The sequence below is a fragment of the Rhinatrema bivittatum genome, chromosome 5 (assembly GCF_901001135.1).
Source record: "Rhinatrema bivittatum chromosome 5, aRhiBiv1.1, whole genome shotgun sequence".
Taxonomy (NCBI): Eukaryota; Metazoa; Chordata; class Amphibia; order Gymnophiona; family Rhinatrematidae; genus Rhinatrema; species Rhinatrema bivittatum.
This window is the reverse complement of record NC_042619.1, coordinates 134,431,363-134,453,959: the sequence shown is the minus strand read 5'-3', so window position 1 is coordinate 134,453,959 and position 22,597 is coordinate 134,431,363. Positions and strand designations below refer to the sequence as shown.

The 22,597-nt window shown below is 43.6% G+C and overlaps 1 protein-coding gene across 1 annotated transcript; it reads right to left on the bottom strand.

The window, feature by feature from the left end:
• Positions 1-528: 528 nt before the first annotated feature.
• Positions 529-4,001, bottom strand: LOC115092243 (kelch repeat and BTB domain-containing protein 7-like). The gene has a single exon (XM_029602965.1). It carries the CDS (start codon positions 3,775-3,777, stop codon positions 1,861-1,863), a length of 1,917 nt encoding a protein of 638 aa, XP_029458825.1. The 5' UTR covers positions 3,778-4,001; the 3' UTR covers positions 529-1,860.
• Positions 4,002-22,597: the final 18,596 nt, after the last annotated feature.

Here is a 22,597-nt window from a genome sequence, read left to right as displayed (position 1 = left end):
CACCTACCCCATCCCAAATAATTTTTATAGGGATACGGATTGCAGGAGCACATGGCGCGTATATTTCTGCACTGTCAAGCATATAACCCCTTTCATTCCAATTCAATGCAGCCTCCTCTTCATGCCCCACCACCTGTCTTGATGTGGTCCTCTATACCCCCTCCAACCCAACCTCCTTCATCTCTCCCCAATTCCCTTCTTCACGCCCACCTCTTTCCTTCCCATTCTCTTATGTCTCTTCCTCCTGCACCCACGCTCAGCTCATCTATGCACCATCCATTCATCTTCCAGCTGCATTGCTTTTGTGGATTTTCTTTTTCTTTGGCTGGCAGGACCTCCCCATTAGCCACAATGATTGTGCCACCTACTTCTTTGCTGTTCTCTATTGTGTCCTTTTTTCACCTATGCATGCAAAATGGTTTACATCTGTGAACTGTCGCTGCATGGACAGATGAAAAAGGACAGACTGATACCACTAGCAACAATGCGTCACTGTAACCATGCCTAAAAAGAATGTTTACAAAAAGAGACAAGCTAATAAGTTTTATCTCCTTAAACTACACAAACTGAAATTTCAAAACAGTGATAATTCTTCCTGCAGAATTGCTCTACCCACAAGTCCCTTCACAATGGAGCATTACTTAAAAGTTTGATGATTTTATACATTTGCTCCTGTTAGAAATTGGTTATAAGAAAGGAAATATTGTGAAGAAACTTTTTTTTATGTATTTATAATGGTCTCTCTTTATAGAAGTTCAAAATATATAGATTATATGAGACTCATTTAGACCTGTTTGTACCATGAGGCACCCTGATCAAATAATAATTCCACATAAATAAAGAAAATAAAGCATGGGTATGGGCAACATTTCTCTCTCCTGAAAGTCAACTTTACACACAATTCCACTTTAACTGGTGCTGTAGGGAGAAACCTTAAAATTCACTATTGTACATGTATCAAAATGGATTCTGATTTCACAACATGGACACTTGCCTGTATTTCTAAGCACAGAGATGAGGAACTACTGACAGGCTGCTGTGTTGGGCCTGAGGAGTGGAAGAGCTCAGAAGCCTTCTTGGGAGAAGAGTGTGTATAAAAGCACAGGGAGAATGAATTTAAGGTCTCTCCTACCCTTGATAATCCACACCAATCTCAGGATGATCACAACTCAAAAATTCATAGGTATAACAGTAAGGCATCTTTATAGTTGCTAAAATTAGACAAGGGTTTTGCAGAGGGGTGACATTTTTGCCTTGCAAATTTGTAGTACCCATAATCCTCTTGAGCTCAAGAAGTACTACTGAAAAACACTACTTGCCCACTAAAAACAAATCAGGATAAATTTAACTAAATAATCACCAGCTCGGTGACAAAAAGTTTTCATGTGCAAGTAACAACGTGTAGCTTGCCCAAACAAATATAGTTCACAATTATTTAAAAACTTTATTTTACCTCCTCCCACCCCTCCAGTTCCTTTGGCCACTGATGTAGAAAACATTACTAGCAGTAAAAAAAGATAGTCTGTTTTAAATGATGCAAAACTCCACCCCACCCAAAACAAAACACCTGAGACTTAATTACAAACAACCTAATTTTGCATAGCACATAACTAGAAATAAACACTGAAATTAAATTTTACCACAGTAAACTATTAAATAAGCGTCCATCAATCCACAAGATTTCTTGAACAGTATTTTTTTTATCATAAATGTGGATGTGCTTAACATCCACCTTGTTACTGTTCTCAAAACCTTCGAACAAGAAAATAATTAACATTCCACTGTCTATATTTCCAATTGTTAGGTTTCTTATTACAAAAACCATCTTCTGGGAGGAATATGAGACTTGTGGTCCCATTCTCAGCTTGCGCCAAGTATGTATAAATTGTGCAGTGGTGCAGAGTATGGGTGCCAATTCTCATCATCGGAAAATGAGCTTGAACTGCCAGATTCTGAGTTCAACTCACTGAAGCCATCCATGGCCCAATCTGCAGTGGACTGGCTAGGCACATCTTCCTCGTCAGTAATGAAACTCTGTCCTGGTTCCAGGCAGCAAGGGTAAACCCGTGCAGAGAGGCAAATAAACTCACAGTCATAGTGCAGGAGACCCAACATTGTACCCACATTAACCCAACGGTCGGTGGCCACCTCATATTCATATACTGTGACCTTGTTCTTGTTCCACTGTGGTGGTGTAGAGGTGATGAGTAGCAGTTTGTTGCCATGCTGCACAATTTGGTAGTTGTAGATGTTTTCATCCACGGGAATGTTACAGATCACACGCCACTCACCACGGGCTGGGCTATACACTTTCACAACAGGGACATCACAGATGCAATAGATTTCATCATTGAAAACACAAGCCTGCTGGAAATCTCTCCTCTTCAGGGAGCTGCAGTTCAGCCAGCGGTTCCTGGTAGGGTCATAGCACTGCATTCTCTTGCTGTTCACTGCATATAGACAGTTGTTCACAGTAACAAGTTCAAAAGAGCAGAAAGAATGCTTAAGTGGTGCTACCAGGGTCCACTGGTTTCTCTGGATGCTGTAACATTCAACCTCTTTCAACTTGGCCCCAGAAGAAGGGTCACAACCCCCAAGAATGTAGATGTGCCCATTGAGGTAGGCTAAGTCCATGCCCTCTCTGCAGAGCAACCGATCCGCCAGCTGCTGCCAGCTGTTCTGCATAGGGCTGTAGACCCAGAGCTGCTTGCCTGGCTGTGTCGCTAAGTAGATGTCATTCTCTGGAGAGATGCAAATGGAAGACGATACAAAAGCCTTGCTGTGGGCCAGGCTGCTGAGAGGCGAGGGCATGGCATAGATGTCTCCAGAGAAAGGGTCATAGCACAAGAAAGGTTCTTTCAGATGCCCAAAGAATATAACCATGTCCTTGGCCAGCATTCCGATCCTAGGTGTGACAGGGCTCTCAGAGCTAGCCGGTGGAACCAGTCCATAGCGCAATTCAAGGATGCCCTGCACATAGGCCAAACAATGCTTACGGACAAAGCGCTTGGCCTTCAGTGCCTCCAAGATGGGACGATCCTTGTCTGTAAAGAGCTGCCAGCGCACGCACTGCAGTAGCTCCTGTGCCACTGGTGCCCGTTCTCGCAAGTGAGCCTCAATCCAACGCACAGCCGCCGCAGACACCCTTTGCTCACTGTCCACATCCAACTTGTCAGAACGCAACAGTTGTTGCATCTGTGCCAGGCTCAATTCACACAGTCCATTACCCAACTGCTGGAAGTGCCGCGATGCAAAGGCCAGAGCGCTCCCGTTCAGCTCCAAATCGCCAAAGGCTTCAGCCAGACGTAGAATGCCCGCCCAATTGGCCGGATCCATGTGGCATACTAGAAAGTCGACACAGACCCGACGTAGATAGTCCAGCTGCAGCATGTCGGCGGCAGCATAGAGGCGCTGCACGTTAGCCTCACTCACTGCCACGCGGCCCGTGTAGCAGTACTCGATGATGAGCGCCATGGAGGCCGCGTCCATGTCGTGCAGGGTCACTTTCTGCTGTTTGCTCTCGGACAGGCCGCCCGTGAACATGCTGCGAAAGTAAGGGCAGGCGGCGGCCAGCACGTTGCGGTTACAGGCGAAGAGGCGGCCGCCGGCTCCGGCCTCCGCTCCCCCTCCGCTGCCCAGGACTTCGATAGTCACGTCGCACAGCAGCCGCGAGTCGTAGAAGGACTTGAGCTGCGCCAGCAGGGTCGCAGCATGGTTCGGGTCCTCCCGCAACTCCGGCCCGGAAAAGAAAGAGAGTTCGGCGGTAGAGTTGGCCATGCCCTTGCCGTTAGGGGCGAGACGCTGGGGGTTGCTATATGCCCGGCGGCCTCTCCCGCTCGTTGGCTCAACTTCGTGCTACACGCGCGCAATACCGGTCGCCGTGTAAGTGGGACTCGCACGGCTCTGCCGTTTCTTTTCTGCAGAGGGTCCGTCCGAGTCCGCCTAGAATGACGTCATAAAGCGTGCGACACTCAGTTTCACCTCGGGGAACGGGGGGGGGAGGAGTTACAGAGTCTCTCTCTACTGCTTCTTTCCAGGAAGGTGGCTGGTTGATGGCAGATAAGATCTCCTCCTCGTAGGCTGCTTTTTTTTTTTTTTAATGTAATGCGAGTCTCATGTTGCTGGACTCATAGCATTTTTTGTTTTTGAGAAAGACTTTGAATTATTTTTAGCTGTAAGTTGCTTTGATTCTCGTGGCTCAGTTAGATAAGTTACATTATCACATTTTTTTGCATTGGGAGTTGGGGTAGGAGACGAGTTTCCCCTTTAGTATTCAGCCCCCATATGGTAGGGCTGAACTGGTTATGCGCGCTCGCTTCACAAGCCAGTGGCTTGATGGTCAAAGCTGGGGCAGGAAGGTGCAGTGTTGAAGCTAGAAGCAGATTAATAAGCACGCGAGCCCTGGGCCAAGTTTTCATATTGGATCCCCGCCCCAGTATAAACACATAATCCCCATTCCTCCCTCATACCCAATATTCTCACAGCACCATCCACTGCTCTCATATCAGCTCCCAAACCTGCCCAAATTCCACGTGCTCTCACCTTGCAAGCCGCACCCTGTTCTGATTTCACATTCCCCACCTCCCATCCATAGGCCCACTGTTCTCATATGCTACTCCCCCCCCCCCCCCCCTTCCTCCTCCTAATGCTCTCATTCAACACTCACCCTATATGACTTTCCAGTCAGTGCTCTCCCTATCTACATTTCTCCCACCTTCTCCACTCATTTCCACATGCCCCCTCTCTGCCGGCAGTCACTCCCTACTCAGGAGTTAGCTAGACAAATTTACTGTTAACTGTTCCAATTTCCCCCACCAACTAAATTTTGTATGGGCACGTTAGAGCCCGCATAAAATGTATCCAGACAAAAAGAGGCGCTCTTGGGGTTCGACCTTTTCCCTTCTCTTCTATTGTAGTACCAAGGAATATTATTTCACCCTTATCTCACACCCTCACTATAAGTAATATGCTCCTTTGGTCTCACCCCTCCACTGTCTCAATTACTTCTGGTTTCCAGGAAAAAATCCACTAAAATGAAGATTGTAGAATTGTGAATGGAGGTTTGCAATCCAGGATGTGGGCAAAACCAGATTCTTTTTCCTGTGTGTATATATATATATATATATATATATATATATTTAAAAATCCTGTTTGAATATGTTTTATATAGTTCAGAGCCTGAAACATGTTAGGGACATGTATGATTGGCATATACCATTATGGAGTGTTAGGATTTGTGGACCCTTGGCCTGAGGTGGGGTTAACGCTACCTGAGGGGTTGGGCCCCGCAGGTCCCCACCATTGGGAGGTGAGGCTGGCTGGGAACAGAGGCAAACAGGAATTTCGCCAGTACTGGCCCTCGTTCCCCGCAGGTTGAGTCCTTGGGTGCCGGGGCCGGCTGGTCTTAAGCGCACCTCTGTGTGGCTGGTCCCGGAGAGAGTAGGCGGCTGGAGGCAAAGAGTGTTAGCAAGGTTAGGTATAGTCCAAGACCAAGGTACTCTTGGAGGGAGAAGGTGAGAAGGCCTCAAAGGGTGAAAGACCACTTCAGTTTCGAGGACAATGGGGGCAGGACCATGTGGGAGTACCCCTGAGGAGAGGAGGTACAGAAGTAGAGGCTTGTATGCTGAAGTAGGGCTAGAGCAGGGATCCACTGTAGCAGGTACGAATAGAGTAGTAGCACAGAGAGACTGCCTGAGACACAGCAGCGCAATAGCAGGACCTTGCAATGTAGAAGCGCTGAGAAGTGCCCTGAGGAGCGGGGACACAGAGACACAGTCCAGTAAGGTCACAGCGCTGAGCTAGGTCTTGAAGAGTGAAAGCACTGAAGGAGGATCTCAGATGTAGAAGTGCTGAGCCAGGCCCTGAGGATCGGGAAGTGCGGAGACAGGGTCCCAGGTGTGGTAGCGCTGAGCCAGGCCCCGAGGAGCGGGAAGTGCAGAGACAGGGTCCCAGGTGAGGTAGGCGCTGAGCCAGGCCCCAAGGAGCAGGAAGTGAGGATGCAGGGTCCTAGGTGGGGTAGCACTGAGCCAGGCCTGAGGAGCGGGAAGTGCAGAGACAGGACTCAGACATGAAGCACAGGGATCCGTAGAGCAGGAACACAGGTCTGGAGTACTGGAGCAAGCACCAGAAGGAACCAGGGAACTCGTTGCCAAGTCGGTTAGTGGTGGCTGGAGGTAGTCCTTAAATATCCCTGTGCCGTCTTCAGCCGGGGACGAGCCTGAAGTTCCCGCCATTGGCCCTTTAAAGGGTGGACAGATGGTGCGCGCGCCTAGGGAGGCCCAGAGTCGGAACGCTGGTCGGCGGCATCCCAGCCGCCACGTGGAGCATAGGGAGCCAGGGGGAACATGGTGGCAGCAGCTGGCCATAGCTGCGAGTGTACTGGGAGTAGAGAGTTGAACCGGCTGCAGGCAGCTACGGCCATAACATGGAGAAAGCAGACTAATTTCTTTAAACACTTAAGTTTACGATTGATGCAGGACTTCCTCCACTTGAAGCCTCGCACTGTCTCACTGAACCTCAATATGATTTAAGACAGCTAAGTAAAGGCCCTTCTCAGCTTTTAAACTCTTGTAGACAAATGTACTTGAGATGGAAGGTTGCTTTCGATGTTTGGGTGCTTTCAGCCCACAGAATAAGAACTTTGCAGGTCCTAGTTTCTTATCCATCTCGAATTAAATTTTACTATAACAGGGTGGCACTCTGCCTCTATCCTAAATGTCTTGCCTAAGGTGGTGTTGGTTTTCCATCTTAATTAGTCAATCATCCAACCATTTTTCCAAAAGTTACATACCAAAAATGTGAGCTACTCAAGACTGCCATTGTTTTCTATCTGGAAGACACTATTAAACAAAAACAAAATGGTGGGTAGACTTTCTATTTGCTCTAATAATCGTGGGATTGCTGTTTCAAACGAGAGTATTATCTAAGTGGCTAGCAGTTTGCCTGTCTTTCACTTATGACTAAGCAGGACTGATTTAAAGAGGACATGTCAAAGCTGACAGCCTTTAGGCCTATGCAGGCAGTTTGAAAATTACCCTTTTAAACAATAGCAATAGCTATTAAATGGAACCAGCCTGCTGGCACTAACTTTTAAAAAGGAGACAGAGCAGCTTTTAAACTAGAACAAGGGGGAAACCTGATAGTCACTCAGCGATGCATGATGCGGAAGAATGTATCCTTGAAGGATACTAATGAAACAGGATAGTTAGGGCATCCCAAGAGAGAGGTTCCAATAAAAGGAAAAGTATTCCATATGCCTATAAGTAAAGAATCACCTGACCTAAAGAATTCCAAATTATCCCCATCAACCAAAAAGCAGGTTGTTAATACAAACAAAAAATGAACTTTACAATATCTGTATGCCAATGCCAGAAGTCTAAGAAGAAAGATGGGAGAGTTAAGTGTATAGCAGTAAATGATGAGATAGACATAATTAGCATCTCAGAGACCTGATGGAAGGAGGATAACCAATGGGAGTGCTATATCAGGGTACAAATTATATCACAATGATAGGGAGGATCAACTTGGTGAGGGTGTGGCACTTTATGGCCAGGAGGGTATAGCATCCAACAGGATAAAGATCATACAAGAGACTAAATGCACAGTAGAATCTATACAGGTAGAAATCTCATATATATTGGGTAAGAGTATAGTGATAGGAGTATACTACTGTCTATCTGGCCAAAATGATCAGACAGATGATGAAATGCTAAGAGAGATCAGGGAAGCTAACCAATTTGGCAGTGCAGTAATAATGGGAGACTTCAATTACCCTAATATTGACAGGGTAAATGTAACATCAGGACATGCTAGAGACAAAGTTCCTGGATGTAATGAACGACTGCTTCATGGAGAAATTGGTTCAGGAACCAACAAGAGAGGGCGCTATTTTAGATTTCTTAGTGGAATGCAGGATTTCATAAGCGAGGTAACAGTGATGGGGCCATTTGGCAATAGTGATCATAACATGATCAAATTTGAACTAATGACTGGAAGGGGATATGTAAATCTACAGCTCTAACATTACATTTTCAGAAGGGAAACTTTGATAAAATGAGGAAACTAGTTAGATAAGAACTATGTTCTTATGTTCTTAAAAGGTACAGCTGCAAAGGTTAAACATGTACAACAGGTGTGGACATTGTTTAAAAATACAATCTTAGAAGCGCAGTCCAGATGTATTCCATGCATTAAGAAAGGTGGAAGGAAGGCAAAACAATTACCGGCATGGTTAAAAGGTGAGGTAAAAGAGGCTATTTTAGCCAAAATTTATCCTTCAAAAATTGGGAAAAGGATCCTTCTGAAGAAAATAGAAAAAAGCATAAGCATTGTCAAGTTAAGTGTAAAACATTGATAAGGCAGGCTAAGAGAGAATTTGAAATGAAGTTGGCCATAGAAGCATAAATCATAATAAAAACTTTTAAAAATATATCCGAAGCAAGAAATCTGTCAGGAAGACTGTTGGACTGTTAGATGACCGAGGAGTTAAAAGGGCTCTTAGGGAAGATAAGGCGATTGCAGAAAGACTAAATTCATTTTTTGCTTTTGTATTTACTAAGGAGGATGTTGGGGAGATACCAGTTCCGGAGATGGTATTCAAGGGTGAAGAGTCAGTTGAACTGAACCAAATCACTATGAACTTGGAAGATGTAGTAGGCCAGATTGACAATCTAAAGAGTAGCAAGTCACCTGGACCGGATGATATGCACCCCAGGGTTATGAAGGAACTCAAAAATGAAATTTTAGATCTATTAGCTAAAATTTGTAACATCATTACAATCATTACAATTGTACTTAAGACTGGAGGGTGGCCAATGTAAACCCAATATTTAAAAAGGGCTCCAGGGGTGATCCAGGAAACTATAGACCAGTGAGCCTGACTTCAGTCCTGGGAAAAATAGTGGAAACTATTCTAAAGTTCAAAGTCACAGATCACATAGAAAACATGGTTTAATGGAACACACTATGGATTTGCCAAAAGGAAGTCTTGCCTCACAAATCTGCTTCATTTTTGGAAGGGGTTAATAAACATGGATAAAGTTGAACCGGTAGATGTAGTGTATTTGGATTTTCAGAAGGCCTTTGATAAAGACCCACATGAGAGGCTTCTAAAAAACCTAAGAAGTCATGGGATAGGAGGCGATGTCCTTTCATGGATTACAAACTGATTAAAAGACAGGAAACAGAGAGTAGGATTAAATGGCCAATTTTCTCAGTGGAAAAGGCTAAACAGTGGAGTGCCACAGGGTTCTGTACTGGGACAGGTGCTTTTCATTATATTTATAAATGATTTGGAAAGGAATACAACAAGTGAGGTAATCAAAATTTGCAGATGATCAAAATTATTCAGAGTAGTTAAATCACATGCATTTATTTATTTAAAATCTTTTCTATACCGTCGTTAAGTTATACACCATCACAACAGTGCATATTGTGATAAATTGCAGGACCTTGCAAGACTAGAAATGAAATTGGCAGATTACAAATGGCAGATAAAATTTAATGTGGACAAGCGTTAGGTGATACATATAGGGAAAAATAATCCTTGCTGTAGTTACACAATGTTAGGTTCCATTTTAGGAGCTACCACCCAGGAAAAAGATCTAGGCGTTATAATGGATAATACATCAAAATTGTCGATTCAGTGTGTGGTGGCAGTCACAAAAACAAACAATGTTAGGAATTATTAGGAAGGGAATGGTGAATAAAACGGAAAATGTTTTAATGCCTCTGTGTCGCTCCATGGTGAGACCGCACCTTAAGTTCTATGTACAATTCTGGTCGCCGCATTTCAAAAAATATATAGTTGCACTGAAGAAGGTACAGAGAAGGGCAACCAAAATGATAAAGAAGATGGAACAGCTCCCCTATGAGGAAAGGCTGAAGAGGTTAGGTCTGTTCAGCTTGGAGAAGAGACGGGTGTGTGTGTGTGGGGGGGGGGGGGTATGATAGAGGTTTTTAAAATCATGAGAGGTCTAGAGCAGGTAAATGTGAATCGGTTATTTACTCTTTCAGATAATAGGACTAGGGGGCACTCCATAAAGTTAGCAAGTAGCACATTTAAAACTAATCAGAAAATTCTTTTTCACTCAATGCACAATTAAGCTCTGGAATTTGTTGCCAGAGGATGTGGTTAGTGCAGTTAGTGTAGCTGGGATTAAAAAAGGATTGTATAAGTTCTTGGAAGAGAAGTCCATTAACTGCCCCCATAAAAGTCAGGGCCCTCATTGGTTGCTGTTTTTATCCAGTTTCCCGTTTACCTTCCCCCCCACCCCCATGCTTATCAGTTTCCCATACTAGCCCTTGTTGATTACTGTTGAATCCAATTCTCTGTTATGCCTTGCTTTGGAAGCAGAGAGCAATGTTTGAGTTGCATCACAATAACAGTCTTGTTGTTTAAGGGGGTAACTTCTGCAATGGATGGCCGGCACCATCTTAAAAAATGGCGCAGGCCATCCATTGTTCCTACCATATGACAGGGGCCGGCCAATGGCACCAATTGCCCTTACCATGTGACAGGGGCTAAGGGCCATCTGCGCCATTTTGTTTATTGGCAGCCGACGGCCCGAGAGCGGGAGATTGCTCTTGGGACCCCCGCTGGACTACCAGGTACTTTAGGAAAGTTTTGAGGGGTCGGGAGGGTGGGGGATTCTAAATAATTAGATTTAAAGGGACAGCCGAAAAAAAAAAAGCGGTCAGAACTGCGAGAAACTAAGATTTCCCGCGGTTCTACGAACCCAATATCGGAAACGATTCACATCTCTAATAGCCACTGCTAATTACTGGCATCAATAGCATGGGATCTACTTAGTTTTTGGGTACTTGCCAAGTACTTGTAGCCTGGATTGGCCATTGTTGGAAACAGGATGCTGGGCTTGATAGACCCTTGGTCTGACCCAGTATGACAATTTTTTATGTTCTTATGAAATCAAGTGAAATTCAAAGGATTAAAAGAAGAAACAGGAAACCATGCTCCCTCCCAATAAGTGTAGAAATTAAGGAAAGTTTATCTTTCTTTTAAGACATAAAACCTATTCCATAAATCTTATCTCCTCTAGAAAACATAATCTGACAGAGACATTTTTAAAAAAGCAGCTTTGAAACTCTAAAAGGAATAATGAAATTATTAAATTGTTCCCAAAACACCCCTTTTCTCCCACCACTTTCCTAATTATATTCTATGATATTTTACACATCCTTTCCTGTCATTTTCCTTTCACCGATTATTGCCCAGCCTCAAATATACCGTTTCTGGATAAGATAATTGAAAAAAGCAGCCTTTACCCATTTCAGTCCAGTTTCAGGCCCTATTTTAGCAATGAGATAGAACTAGTAAGCCTGACTGATGAATTATTGCTGTGCATGGTCAAGTAGCCCTACTGGTACTACTAGACCTTTCTGCGATGTTCAACATTATGGACTATGACTTTCTAATCTCTCATTTAAAGAACCTGGAGATGAACATAAGCTTCTATAAACTACAAATACTGAAAAAGCTCAGACCTCTCCTCCATGTCTGTGACTTTCAGACAGTCCTCCAAGCTACCCTGTTCTCAAAAATTGACTATTGCAACTCCCTTCTCCTTGGCCTCCCCGCAAACACCACAAAACCTCTACAGATTCTCCAGAATGCCGCTGTTAGAATCCTAACAAACTCCAACAGAGGTGACCACATCACTCCCATCCTTAGGAACCTACCTTGGCTCTCCATAAGCTTCAGAATCATTTATAAGTCTCTTACGATTATACACAAAACCATCCACAATCAGCACTCGTTCTTGCTAAAATTCCCACTCCAACTCCACACCTCAAATAGACCGGTTAGAGAGGCCTATAAACAAACTCCCCACACCTTCCCCCCACCAAATCCACTATTCACACCTACACTAGCAAACGGGCCTTCTCCACAGCTGGACCATCTCAGTGAAATGCCATGCCCTCTGACCTACGCCAGGAAAGCTGCCAACTGACCTTCAAGAAAAAACTTAAGACCTGGCTGTTCACACAAGCCTTTCCTTAACATCACAAATGTCATTAGATTCCTAACCTTTACAAATGTTATTTGATACCCTACAAATGTCAATGGAAACCCTACTATGTTACATTAATCTGCAGGAGACTTAGCGAATTCTAATGTCGTTATAACTTGACAAGGGTCAACCGAATCCTTACTTTGTCATGTTATATTGCAAGTGTCTTATTGAATTTCTAACTTTGTTGTAACCACTACATTTTATGTTCCTCGCTCTTAAATGATTAGGTTATTGTTAATCCACCTTTGTTTGATGTAAACTACCTTCGTTTGATGTAAACCGATGTGATATGACTTGTGTCATGAACTTCAGTATAGAAAAGAATTTAAATAAATAAATAAATAAATGACCTAGTACGAGCCTGGTTGAAATCCTCTCTCTAAAATCATTCTTCGACCATCGTACTAGGGTGCCATCACATCCTCTATCTCCTGTGGAGTACCACCGGCTCTACATTACCATCCATAATATTCAATGGTGGCATGCCCAATCTCCCCCCTCCCCACCTCTAGGTAAACTCAGAGATTATCAGATCAATTATTACTCATATACTGCTCCCTCTTCATCCTGATCCTGACAAAATGAATGCTAACTTGAATGACTGAAAAATGCAGTTGGGTCGAGATGGCAGAAGAGGATGACAAGTCAATACGCTGGCATTTCCTAACATGTAGCAGATGGACTCAGGACCAATGGGTATAGTGTACTCCTGATAGCAGTTGGAGACGGATCAGATTTCAATCTGACGTCAGCCCTAGTACATATACCCCTGCAGGAAGTGCAGCTCTTCAGTATTTTCTGTCTCTATAGCAGTTAGGGACTACCTGCACGCTCTCACAGCGTTAGAGTAAATTTAATGGAGAAAACCCGAAACAAGAAGAAATCTTACCTCTACAGATGAGCCCCGCTCTCCTGCGGTGACACCCTTGGGTCCCTCCCCCAGTTGAGAATTCCCGAGGTGATTTCAGAGATCCCTCGGAGGTAAGCCTTGGTCCGGCGGCCGACCTTTGACGGGGACCTAGCCCCCGATTTCGGGTGCGGCTGAGAGGCAGTGGGTGCAACCTCAAGCGCGGCGGTGAAGGTATTTGCCCTCTCCCCCCACAGCCGGAGACTGCCCAGAACAAAACCAGGAAGCGACGAGACAAGGTAAGGAAGACGCTTCTTCAAAAACGAGCTTCCAGACCTGGTCACCCACAGCCTGAAGGAGCATGCTATCCCGGGCACAAGTGCCTTGGGGGAGCCTAAGACGAATCCCCTGCTAGAGGGACTCCGTCAGACCTCCCGCCATTTCCCTCTGTTACAAGCCATCCAACAGCTAATTGACCTGGAATGGATTGCTCCAGAGTCTACATTCAAAGGGGGACGGACTATGGCAGCCATGTATCCTCTGGACCCGGTGGCCAAAGACCTTCTGATATGCCCAAAAGTGGATGCCATGGTCTGCCCGGTCTAGAAGCGCAGTACTACCCCAGTGGAGGGAGGTGCAGCACTCAAAGATGCTCAAGACAGACGTCTGGAATCCATCCTTAAACAGTCCTTTGACGTCGCCGCCATGTCCCTACAAATAGTGGCCTGCTGCACCGTGGTGACACGTGCCTGCCTATCACAGACCAGGAGCAACATTCCTGGGGAAGCCACGGAACCAGCAGTATCATTCCTCGCGGATGCTGCTTCCGATTTAGTGCTCACCGCAGCTAGAGGAGTGTCATCAGCTGTGGCAGCCAGGAGGCAACTCTGGCTCCGAAGCTGGGGGGCTGACGTGTCTTCCAAAACAAGACTCACAAGGATGCCCTTCAAGGGATCCTTCCTATTCGGCAGTGAACTAGAGAAACTGTCTAACAAATGGGGCGAGTCCCCACTGCTGCGGCTACCGGAGGACAGGAATAAGAGAAACCAGCGACCCTTCCCCCGATCCTCCAGGGGCAGAGGTTCACAAAGCTTCAATCCATACAGAAACACTTATCAAGCGCCTCGTCCTACAGGCAGGAACCAGTCCTTTCAGAACAAGCACAACAAAAGGGGAACCAGCTCGGGTCCAGGCCCCAGCCGCACCCCAGAATAAGAATCAGCCGACCCGTCCAAAGGAAGAAGCCATAGGGGGCAGACTTGCCCTATTCTACCAAAGATGGGTCGAGATAACTTCTGACAAGTGGGTCCTAACCATCATTCGAGAGGGGTATTACCTGGATTTCCTCCGAACCCCTCCAGACAAGTTCGTGGAATCCTCCTGCCACGACCCCTCTAAGAGGGTGGCAGTGGAAGCTACACTGACTAGATTACTGGCCCTAGAGGCCATAACCCCAGTGCCTCCACAACAAATACTGGGCATTATTCCATTTATTTTATTGTCCCCAAGAAAGAGGGAACGTTTAGGCCCATCCTGGACCTCAAGTCGGTCAACCATCACCTGAGGATTCCCCGCTTCCGCATGGAAACCCTACGCTCTGTAATAAGGGCGATACAACCGGGAGAGTTTCTCACATCCCTGGATCTGTCGGAAGCCTACCTATACATTCCGATCCATCAAGAACATCAGCGCTTCCTATGTTTCAAAATCCTGGACCGTCACTACCAGTTCCGGGGACTACCCTTCGGGTTAGCCACAGCACCCTGGATGTTCACCAAGATCATAGTGGTGGTGGCGGCAACACTGAGGAAGGAAGGAATCCTCGTACACCCTTACCTAGACGATTGGCTGATCAGGGCGAAATCCCCAGAGGAAAGTCACCAGGCAACTAACAGAGTCAAAACTCTACTGGAGAACCTCGGATGGGTGGTCAACACAAACAAGAGCTGTCTGCAGCCCTCACAGTCTCTAGAATACTTAGGAGTCCGATTCGACACCAAAGAAGACAAGGTCATCCTGACACCGACAAGGAGATCAAAACTGATGAACCAGTTGCAAACCCTGCTGAGCGAACCTCGCCCCACAGCATGGGATTACCTACAAGTCCTCGGTCTCATGGCATCCACACTGGAGGTAGTGCCATGGGCATGAGCTCACATGAAACCCCTACAGTGGTCACTTCTATCGCGATGGAATCCACTGTCCCAGAACTACTCCATACGTGTACAGCTTCCGGGCAGAGTTCGGACCCAACTACAATGGTGGCTACAAGACAGCCACCTGAGCCAGGGAACAAGACTATCCTCACCGACCTGGATCCTTCTCACCAGGGACGCCAGCCTACGAGAATGGGGAGCATGCTGCGAAGAGCTAACCGCCCAAGGGCAGTGGAACACAGAAGAATCAATCGCCTAGAAGCCCGAGCAGTCAGACTAGGCTGCCTACGGTTCGGTCACAGACTCCGAGACAAAGCGGTCAGAGTAATGTCGGACAACCCCACAACTGTGGCCTACATCAACCGACAGGGAGGAACCAGAAGCCAACAGGTGTCTCTTGAAATAGACCCCCTAATGTCGTGGGCGGAAGTGAATCTCCAGGAGATCTCAGCCGTCCACATCGCTGGGAAAGACAACATCACGGCGGATTACCTCAGCAGAGAAAGTCTAGACCCAGGAGAATGGAAGCTGTCGACCGCAGAGTTCCAACTGATAGTGAACCATTGGAGAACACCAACCATGGACCTTCTGGCAAACCGGTCCAATGCCCAAGTGCCCAGTTACTTCAGCCATAGGCGGGAACCTCAGTCCCAGGGGATCAATACCCTGGTACAGACCTGGCCACAGGAGACTCTGTTATATGCCTTCCCGCCGTGGCCCCTATTAGGCGCAATCATTCACAAGATAGAACTACACGGGGACCAGTACTTCTTTTGGCCCCGGACTGGCCAAGAAGACCATGGTATGCAGACATGCGAAGACTACTGACAAGAGACCTCCCTGCCACTACCTCCACACAGAGACCTGCTCCAACCTGGCCTTGTTGGGGCAAATGCCGCTAAGGATTACACTGAAGCCAGAGGATTTAAATTGAAGATAAGTGTCATTTGAGATTATGCTCCATTTTTGAATGACGGGTGGGCGACCTGTGTTCCTCTGTTTTAAACTGTTTTGTCACACTTACATCTAAAGATGTTTTTTTGAATATACACAAAATAATAGAATAAATAAAAAGAAGTTTTTTTGAGAAAATAATTAAAGGACTATAAGGTGGACGGTGGTGCTTATGATTAAACAAAAAAGTAAGTAAGGTACACTGGATGGTGCCCCTGAAGTTTGATGAAGCATCACTTTATACCTTTTAAATATTTTTTAGATATCTCAGTAAGATATGCAAGTGTGATGAATACAGTTAATAATATAAAAAAACTTTTTTAGGATTTATGAAAAGGAAGAAAAATTAAAAAAATAGCAAAAATTTCCTTAGTGTGGGTTATTTGAAGCCACGTCAATTCTTCATTCAATACCTCACTGTTCAGCCTTAATACAAATGCTGCATAGATGCTATCGTAGAATCACAATCTACCACGTCAGTCATTCATTCATACTGCCTTGATGTTCAGCTACATGCAATCGAGCGGCTTTAGCCACATAGGGGGTCATTTTCCAAGGATTTACTGCAGGAGATAATTACGCAAATCGCGCTAAAAGCCGTTAACGCGATTTGCGAATGCAAATTTTTAATTTTGTATTCAGGGGGTGGAGTTGGGGCAGAGCATATGTAAAGTAGGAAAGAGTTATCATGTGCTGTGAAACAGCCACAGTATTAGCGCAGCCAATAGCTACACCTCTTTCATTTGCGGTACGTTGTGTGCTAGAGGCCGGTAAAGGTTTATCGCGGTTCACAATGTTTCCGGACAGCCTGTTTCAGTATGCTGGGGGGTGGGGGAAGAGAGAGAGAGAGTTGCTATAATGCCTCCTCCCTAGACAGGTATTTGTATCCCTATGGGAAGCCCACCTAGTAACTCGAGGTGGGGATTAGGTATGAGTGTAGGGGGTTGGGGGCCACTTTCACATTCAACATGAGACGTACGGACAGAACAGTGGTCTCTTGTGAAGATTTGATGGCCTTCGGAGTGAGGAAACTCACTCCAAGATGAGATTTGGGCAATGTTCTCTCCACCTAGCGCAACAAGCTAGGTGGAGAGAACATTGTCCAAATCTCATCTTGGAGTGAGTTTCCTCACGCCGAAGGCCATCAAATCTTCACAAGAGACCACTGTTCTGTCCGTACGTCTCATGTTGAATGTGAAAGTGGCCCCCAACCCCCTACACTCATACCTAATCCCCACCTCGAGTTACTAGGTGGGCCTCCCATAGGGATACAAATACCTGACTAGGGAGGAGGCACTATAGCAAGGTGCTCTCTCTCTCCTGCTGAAACAGGCTGTCTGGAAACATCGTGAACCGCAATATATACTAGCAATGTAGCTCAAATTGGGTTAATAGCGCGATTTGCATAGCTGTTATCGCAATTTGTGAAACACATGCTTATTAGCATAAGGTAACACCCCTTTTTGGTATCGCATGCGATACAATGCGATATTGGAAAATGAGGCCCATAGTTTTTTACATGGGCATACACTCGCGTAAAAACAAAATTGGTACTACAAGTAAGAAAATATGTCTCTTTAGGAATAGGATTCTCAAATCTTTGGTGGTAAGTGAAATTTTAGATATAAAACAGTGTTCACCTTTAAAGCATCCCATCAATTTCTTCCCAATCAGACTACCTTGGATTTTCTCTTTTATTGGCAGCAAAGGACTTTATTTTCTTTATAAATTTTATTTACACATTTTTATTCCGCCAATGTGCTGAGACCTGGCTATACCCATGATACATGTCAAACCAATCTTGGGGAGTCTGTATTCCTGTAAATTTCTACCTTTTGAAAATGTAAACTATAAAGATAAATCTGCAGAACAAGGATGAAGAGACGTTGGCCAGTGTTTTCTAATAATTTTCCATTATTTTGGCTGATGCATGAGAATGTTGCAGCACACAGGTTAGTGTCTTTGTCCTCTCCAACAGATCTAGAACTTGGTGATAAAAGCAATTCATAGCTGCTATATGGCACCCATTTCAATGCCTTATATATTTATTTATTTAAAAGTATTTATATCCCACCTCTCCCAAGTTTGGGCTGAGTTACAATGTAACATACATAATATCATTTAAAATACACATAGAATAAATACAACACAAACATCCTTAAAATGAAAAAAAAAATACAGGCATAGCTTGAAAGCAATAAATAACTGAGTTGAACTAAAAGATAGGGCAAATTCACGTATCAAGTTTGCATTGATCAGGAAAGGCCTGAATAAAGAGGTAGTGTTTTGATGGCTTTTTTGAACAGATTTTTATCTGAAATTAAACTGATTTCTGATGGAATAAACTGTTTCTGATATAGTGATTTAATAAGTGATCCAATATCTGTCTTCTGAACTCAAAGATTCAAGAACGATATTCACTTAAAATCATAGGTGTGGGTAAACTGAATAGTGTCAGCATAAATATGCAGCCATTGGTGAAATAACAAAAGCTGCTCCACTGTGCCTTCCCAAAGAACAAAAACATTTATGAATCTTCTCTAAAATCTAATGATGAAAAATAATATACCCATGCAGATTCAAAGAATGCCATGTACAATTTTTTTTAAATGACTGCCGTGCTGGCACTCATAAGAAATTGCCATGCTGGGTCAGACCAAGGGTCCATCAAGCCCAGCATCCTGCTTCCAACAGAGGCCAAACCAGGCCACAAGAAACTGGCAATTACCCAAACACTAAGAAGAGCCCATGCCACTGATGCAATTAATAGCAGTGGCTATTCCCTTAGTAAATTTGATTAATAGCCGTTAATGGACTTCTCCAAGAACTTATCCAAACCTTTTTTGAAGCCAGCTACACTAACCACATCCTCTGGCAACAAATTCCAGAGCTTTATTGTGCATTGAGTGAAGAAGAATTTTCTTCGATTAGTCTTAAATGTGCTACGTGCTAACTTCATGGAATGCCCCCTAGTCCTTCTATTATTCAAAAGTGTAAATAACCGATTCACATCTACTCGTTCAAAACCTCTCATGATCTTAAAGACCTCTATCATATCCCCCCTCTGCCATCTCTTCTCCAAGCTGAACGGCTCTAACTGCTTCAACCTTTCCTCATAGGGGAGCTGTTCCATCCCCTTTATCATTTTGGTTGCCCTTCTCTGTACCTTCTCAATTTCAACTATATCTTTCTTCAGATGCGGCGACTAGAATAGTACACAGTATTCCAGGTGTGGTCTCACTATGGAGCAATATAGAGGCATTATGACATTTTCCGTTTTATTAACCATTCCCTTCCTAATAATTCCTAACATTGTTTGCTTTTTTGTCTGCTGCAGCACACTGAGCCGACGATTTTAAAGTATTATCCACTATGATGACTAGATCTTTTTCTGGGTGGTAGCTCCTAATATGGAACCAAACATCGTGTAACTACAGCAAGGGTTATTTTTCCCTATATGGAACACCTTGCACTTGTCCACATTAAATTTCATCTGCCATTTGGATGCCCAATCTTCCAGTCTTGCAAGGTCCTCCTGTAATGTATCACAATCCGCTTGTGATTTAACTACTCTGAATAATTTTGTATCATCCGCAAATTTGATAACCTCACTCATCGTATTCCTTTCCAGATCTTATATATATATATATATATTGAAAAGCACCGGTCCAAGTACAGATCCCTGAGGCACTCCACTGTTTACCCTTTTCCCCTGAGAAAATTGACCATTTAATCCTACTCTCTGTTTCCTATCTTTTAACCAGTTTGTAGTCCACGAAAGGCACTGAAGTCAGGCTCACTGATCTATAGTTTCCCGGATCGCCCCTGGAGCCTTTTTAAAGTATTGGGGTTACATTGGCCACCCTGCAGTCTTCAGGTACAATTGATGATTTTAATGATAAGTTACACATTTTAACTAATAGATCAGAAATTTCATTTTTGAGTTCCTTCAGTACCCTAGGATGCATACCATCTGGTCCAGATGATTTGCTACTCTTTAATTTGTCAATCTGGCCTACTACATCTTCCAGACAGTGATTTCGTTCAGTTCGTCTGACTCATCACCCCTGAAAACCAGCTCCGGAACTGGTATCTCCCCAATATCCTCATTAGTAAATACGGAAGCAAAGAATTCATTTAGTCTTTCTGCAATGGCCTTATTTTCCCTAAGAGCCCTTTTAACCTCTCTGTATTCTAATGGTCCAACCGACTCCCTCACAGGTTTCTTGCTTCGGATATATTTTAAAAAGTTTTTAGTATGAGTTTTTGCCTCTATGGCCAACTTCAATTCAAATTCTCTCGTCGCCTGTCTTATCAATGTTTTACACTTAACTTGGCAATGCTTATGTTTTATCCTATTTTCTTCAGATGGCTCCTTCTTCCAATTTTTGAAGGATTTTTTTTGGCTAAAATAGCCTCTTTCCCCTCACCTTTAACCATACCCAAGTCTTGTTGGTAAAAATAGTATCCTAAAAAAAAAATTAATTCTCTTCATTTCTAATGTTGCCAATTTCACAATAAGTTCCATTGGAATACAATGTGGTCTTGTACATTTGTCTAATGTATCACATATAACTTTCAATGCTTTATCCTGTGGGATAGTAGTATAAAGAGAAATGATATCCAAGTGACTAAACAACAGTCAGTTGTACTGCCTTCCAACTGTGTTAATATATTCATAACATGGGTTGAATCTTTAATAGAAGATGAAACAATAAAACCACATGGTCTTAGAAATTTGTCTATGAATACTGAAAGAGGCTCGATAACTGACTCGTTATTAGAGACCTGAAGAAATGACACGTGTGAATGGAATTGGTCCATGCCATTATATTATAGAAGCTTTGGCACAAGTTAGATTGTACCTTTCAGCATGGGAAGTAGACGTCTGTCACTAGGTAAGTGTGATGGCTGATTTAAATTGCTGATTGAAGTATTGTTTTTAAACACACTTATGAACGATTTCTCTTTTAGAACTTGAGAGCTTTTGAGCCCTAAAGCAACTCATAATGAAACGTGTTTGTGTCAATCCAGCTTCCATTTGACCTTTTAAAAGACTAGTCGTTACATTTTTCATTTTCTGTATCAAGCACAAAGACCACAATAAGTATAATGTTTTCACACAATGCATAAATAAAAATATGAGGTTTAGACCAATGATTGAAAATCTGACTAAATGTTATCCAATCAGCATTACTGAGGTATTTTCCTCCATTAAAAAGGCTTTTTTTGGGGAGACATTAGAGATTTAAACTTAAAATAAGATAGATTTAACAAAGTGGAGAATTAATTTGACTTTGACCAAAAAACAAAAAAAAGTTACAACATGCAGGGCAGTCTCCTCTCCATAACTTGGCTTTGTTTGTCAGTCACATGTAATAGCCCTGGTCTCCTGCATCAATTCTACAGAGACCAGCAAAATCCATGGAGAGAAGCAGATTTTGCAGCCCTTCTCAAAAATCCATGAAATTGCAGGAGACTGGGGGCTATGGTCATGATCAGTTACGCTGATCTAGTATCCATCTAACTTTGTTCTGTTTTGTAAAACAATATATAATGTCAGGGGTGATCTTAGATTGAAGTGATCAAAGCAGGACATTGATAGACTCCCCAGACCTTGGGTTACAGGACATCAAGCAAATACTGTTACAAAATGCTTCATAATTTTAAACTGTGAACCTTTAATAAAAATTAGAATAATTTGTTAGTAGTCAATTCCATTTACAAATACAATATAATATATTTCAGTACTATAAGAAATAAGCCATGTACACATGCACTGGGATGAAGATATTTTTCATTAAAAAACAAAAAAAAAATTTTTTTTACTGGCACTTGAAGCAATATTTTTGATAGCAATTAGAAAGAGAGATTCCCTTCTAAGAGTTTAAGGCAAACTTTTCCACTCTATAAGGTTACCTTTTACTTTACACGGCTATAGAAATTGTGCATATTGTTTTACATCAGAAAATTTTATTATAATATTCTTGGATCAGGTCTTCCCAGGTTGGATGGAGATGCTGTGAAGGAAGCATTCACAATCACTGTAGGGGAGGGAGTCATGGTCACCAGTAAGGGCAACATCTGGTGGCCAGATTTAGAGTCCATGATACAGGATTCCACAAGAAGCACTAATACATTGTTTTTGGGTTCATTACCATTACTAAAAAGACTGGACTAGAAACACAGTAGACGTGAGGATCCATTAAAATGGCGGAAAAAAATCCCTGGGTAGTTATAAATGAAGGCTCGTGGTGCTAGGATCCTAGTTATGGTTCCAACTGAGCTGGAAATAAAAGGGGAAGATGTACTACCAGGTACCCCCCCCCCCCAAAAAAAGAAACATTTAGCAAATTTAAAAACATGTACACTCATCCATAGTGAATTGAGATTCCCCATTCTGTTACGTCGAGGCAGTTCATTGAACACATGAAACTAGAGCAGCTTTATTTTATGCACAGATCTTCTTGAATGCTCATGGGAGATGAAAACTTTCAGAGGCAGAACCCCTCAACCTTGCCTGCCTGACGAAAAACTGACAAAGCTTTTTCCAAATTAATTCTATCCAGTTAGGGAATCTTATAATGGCTTTCTAGTACTGGATAAAG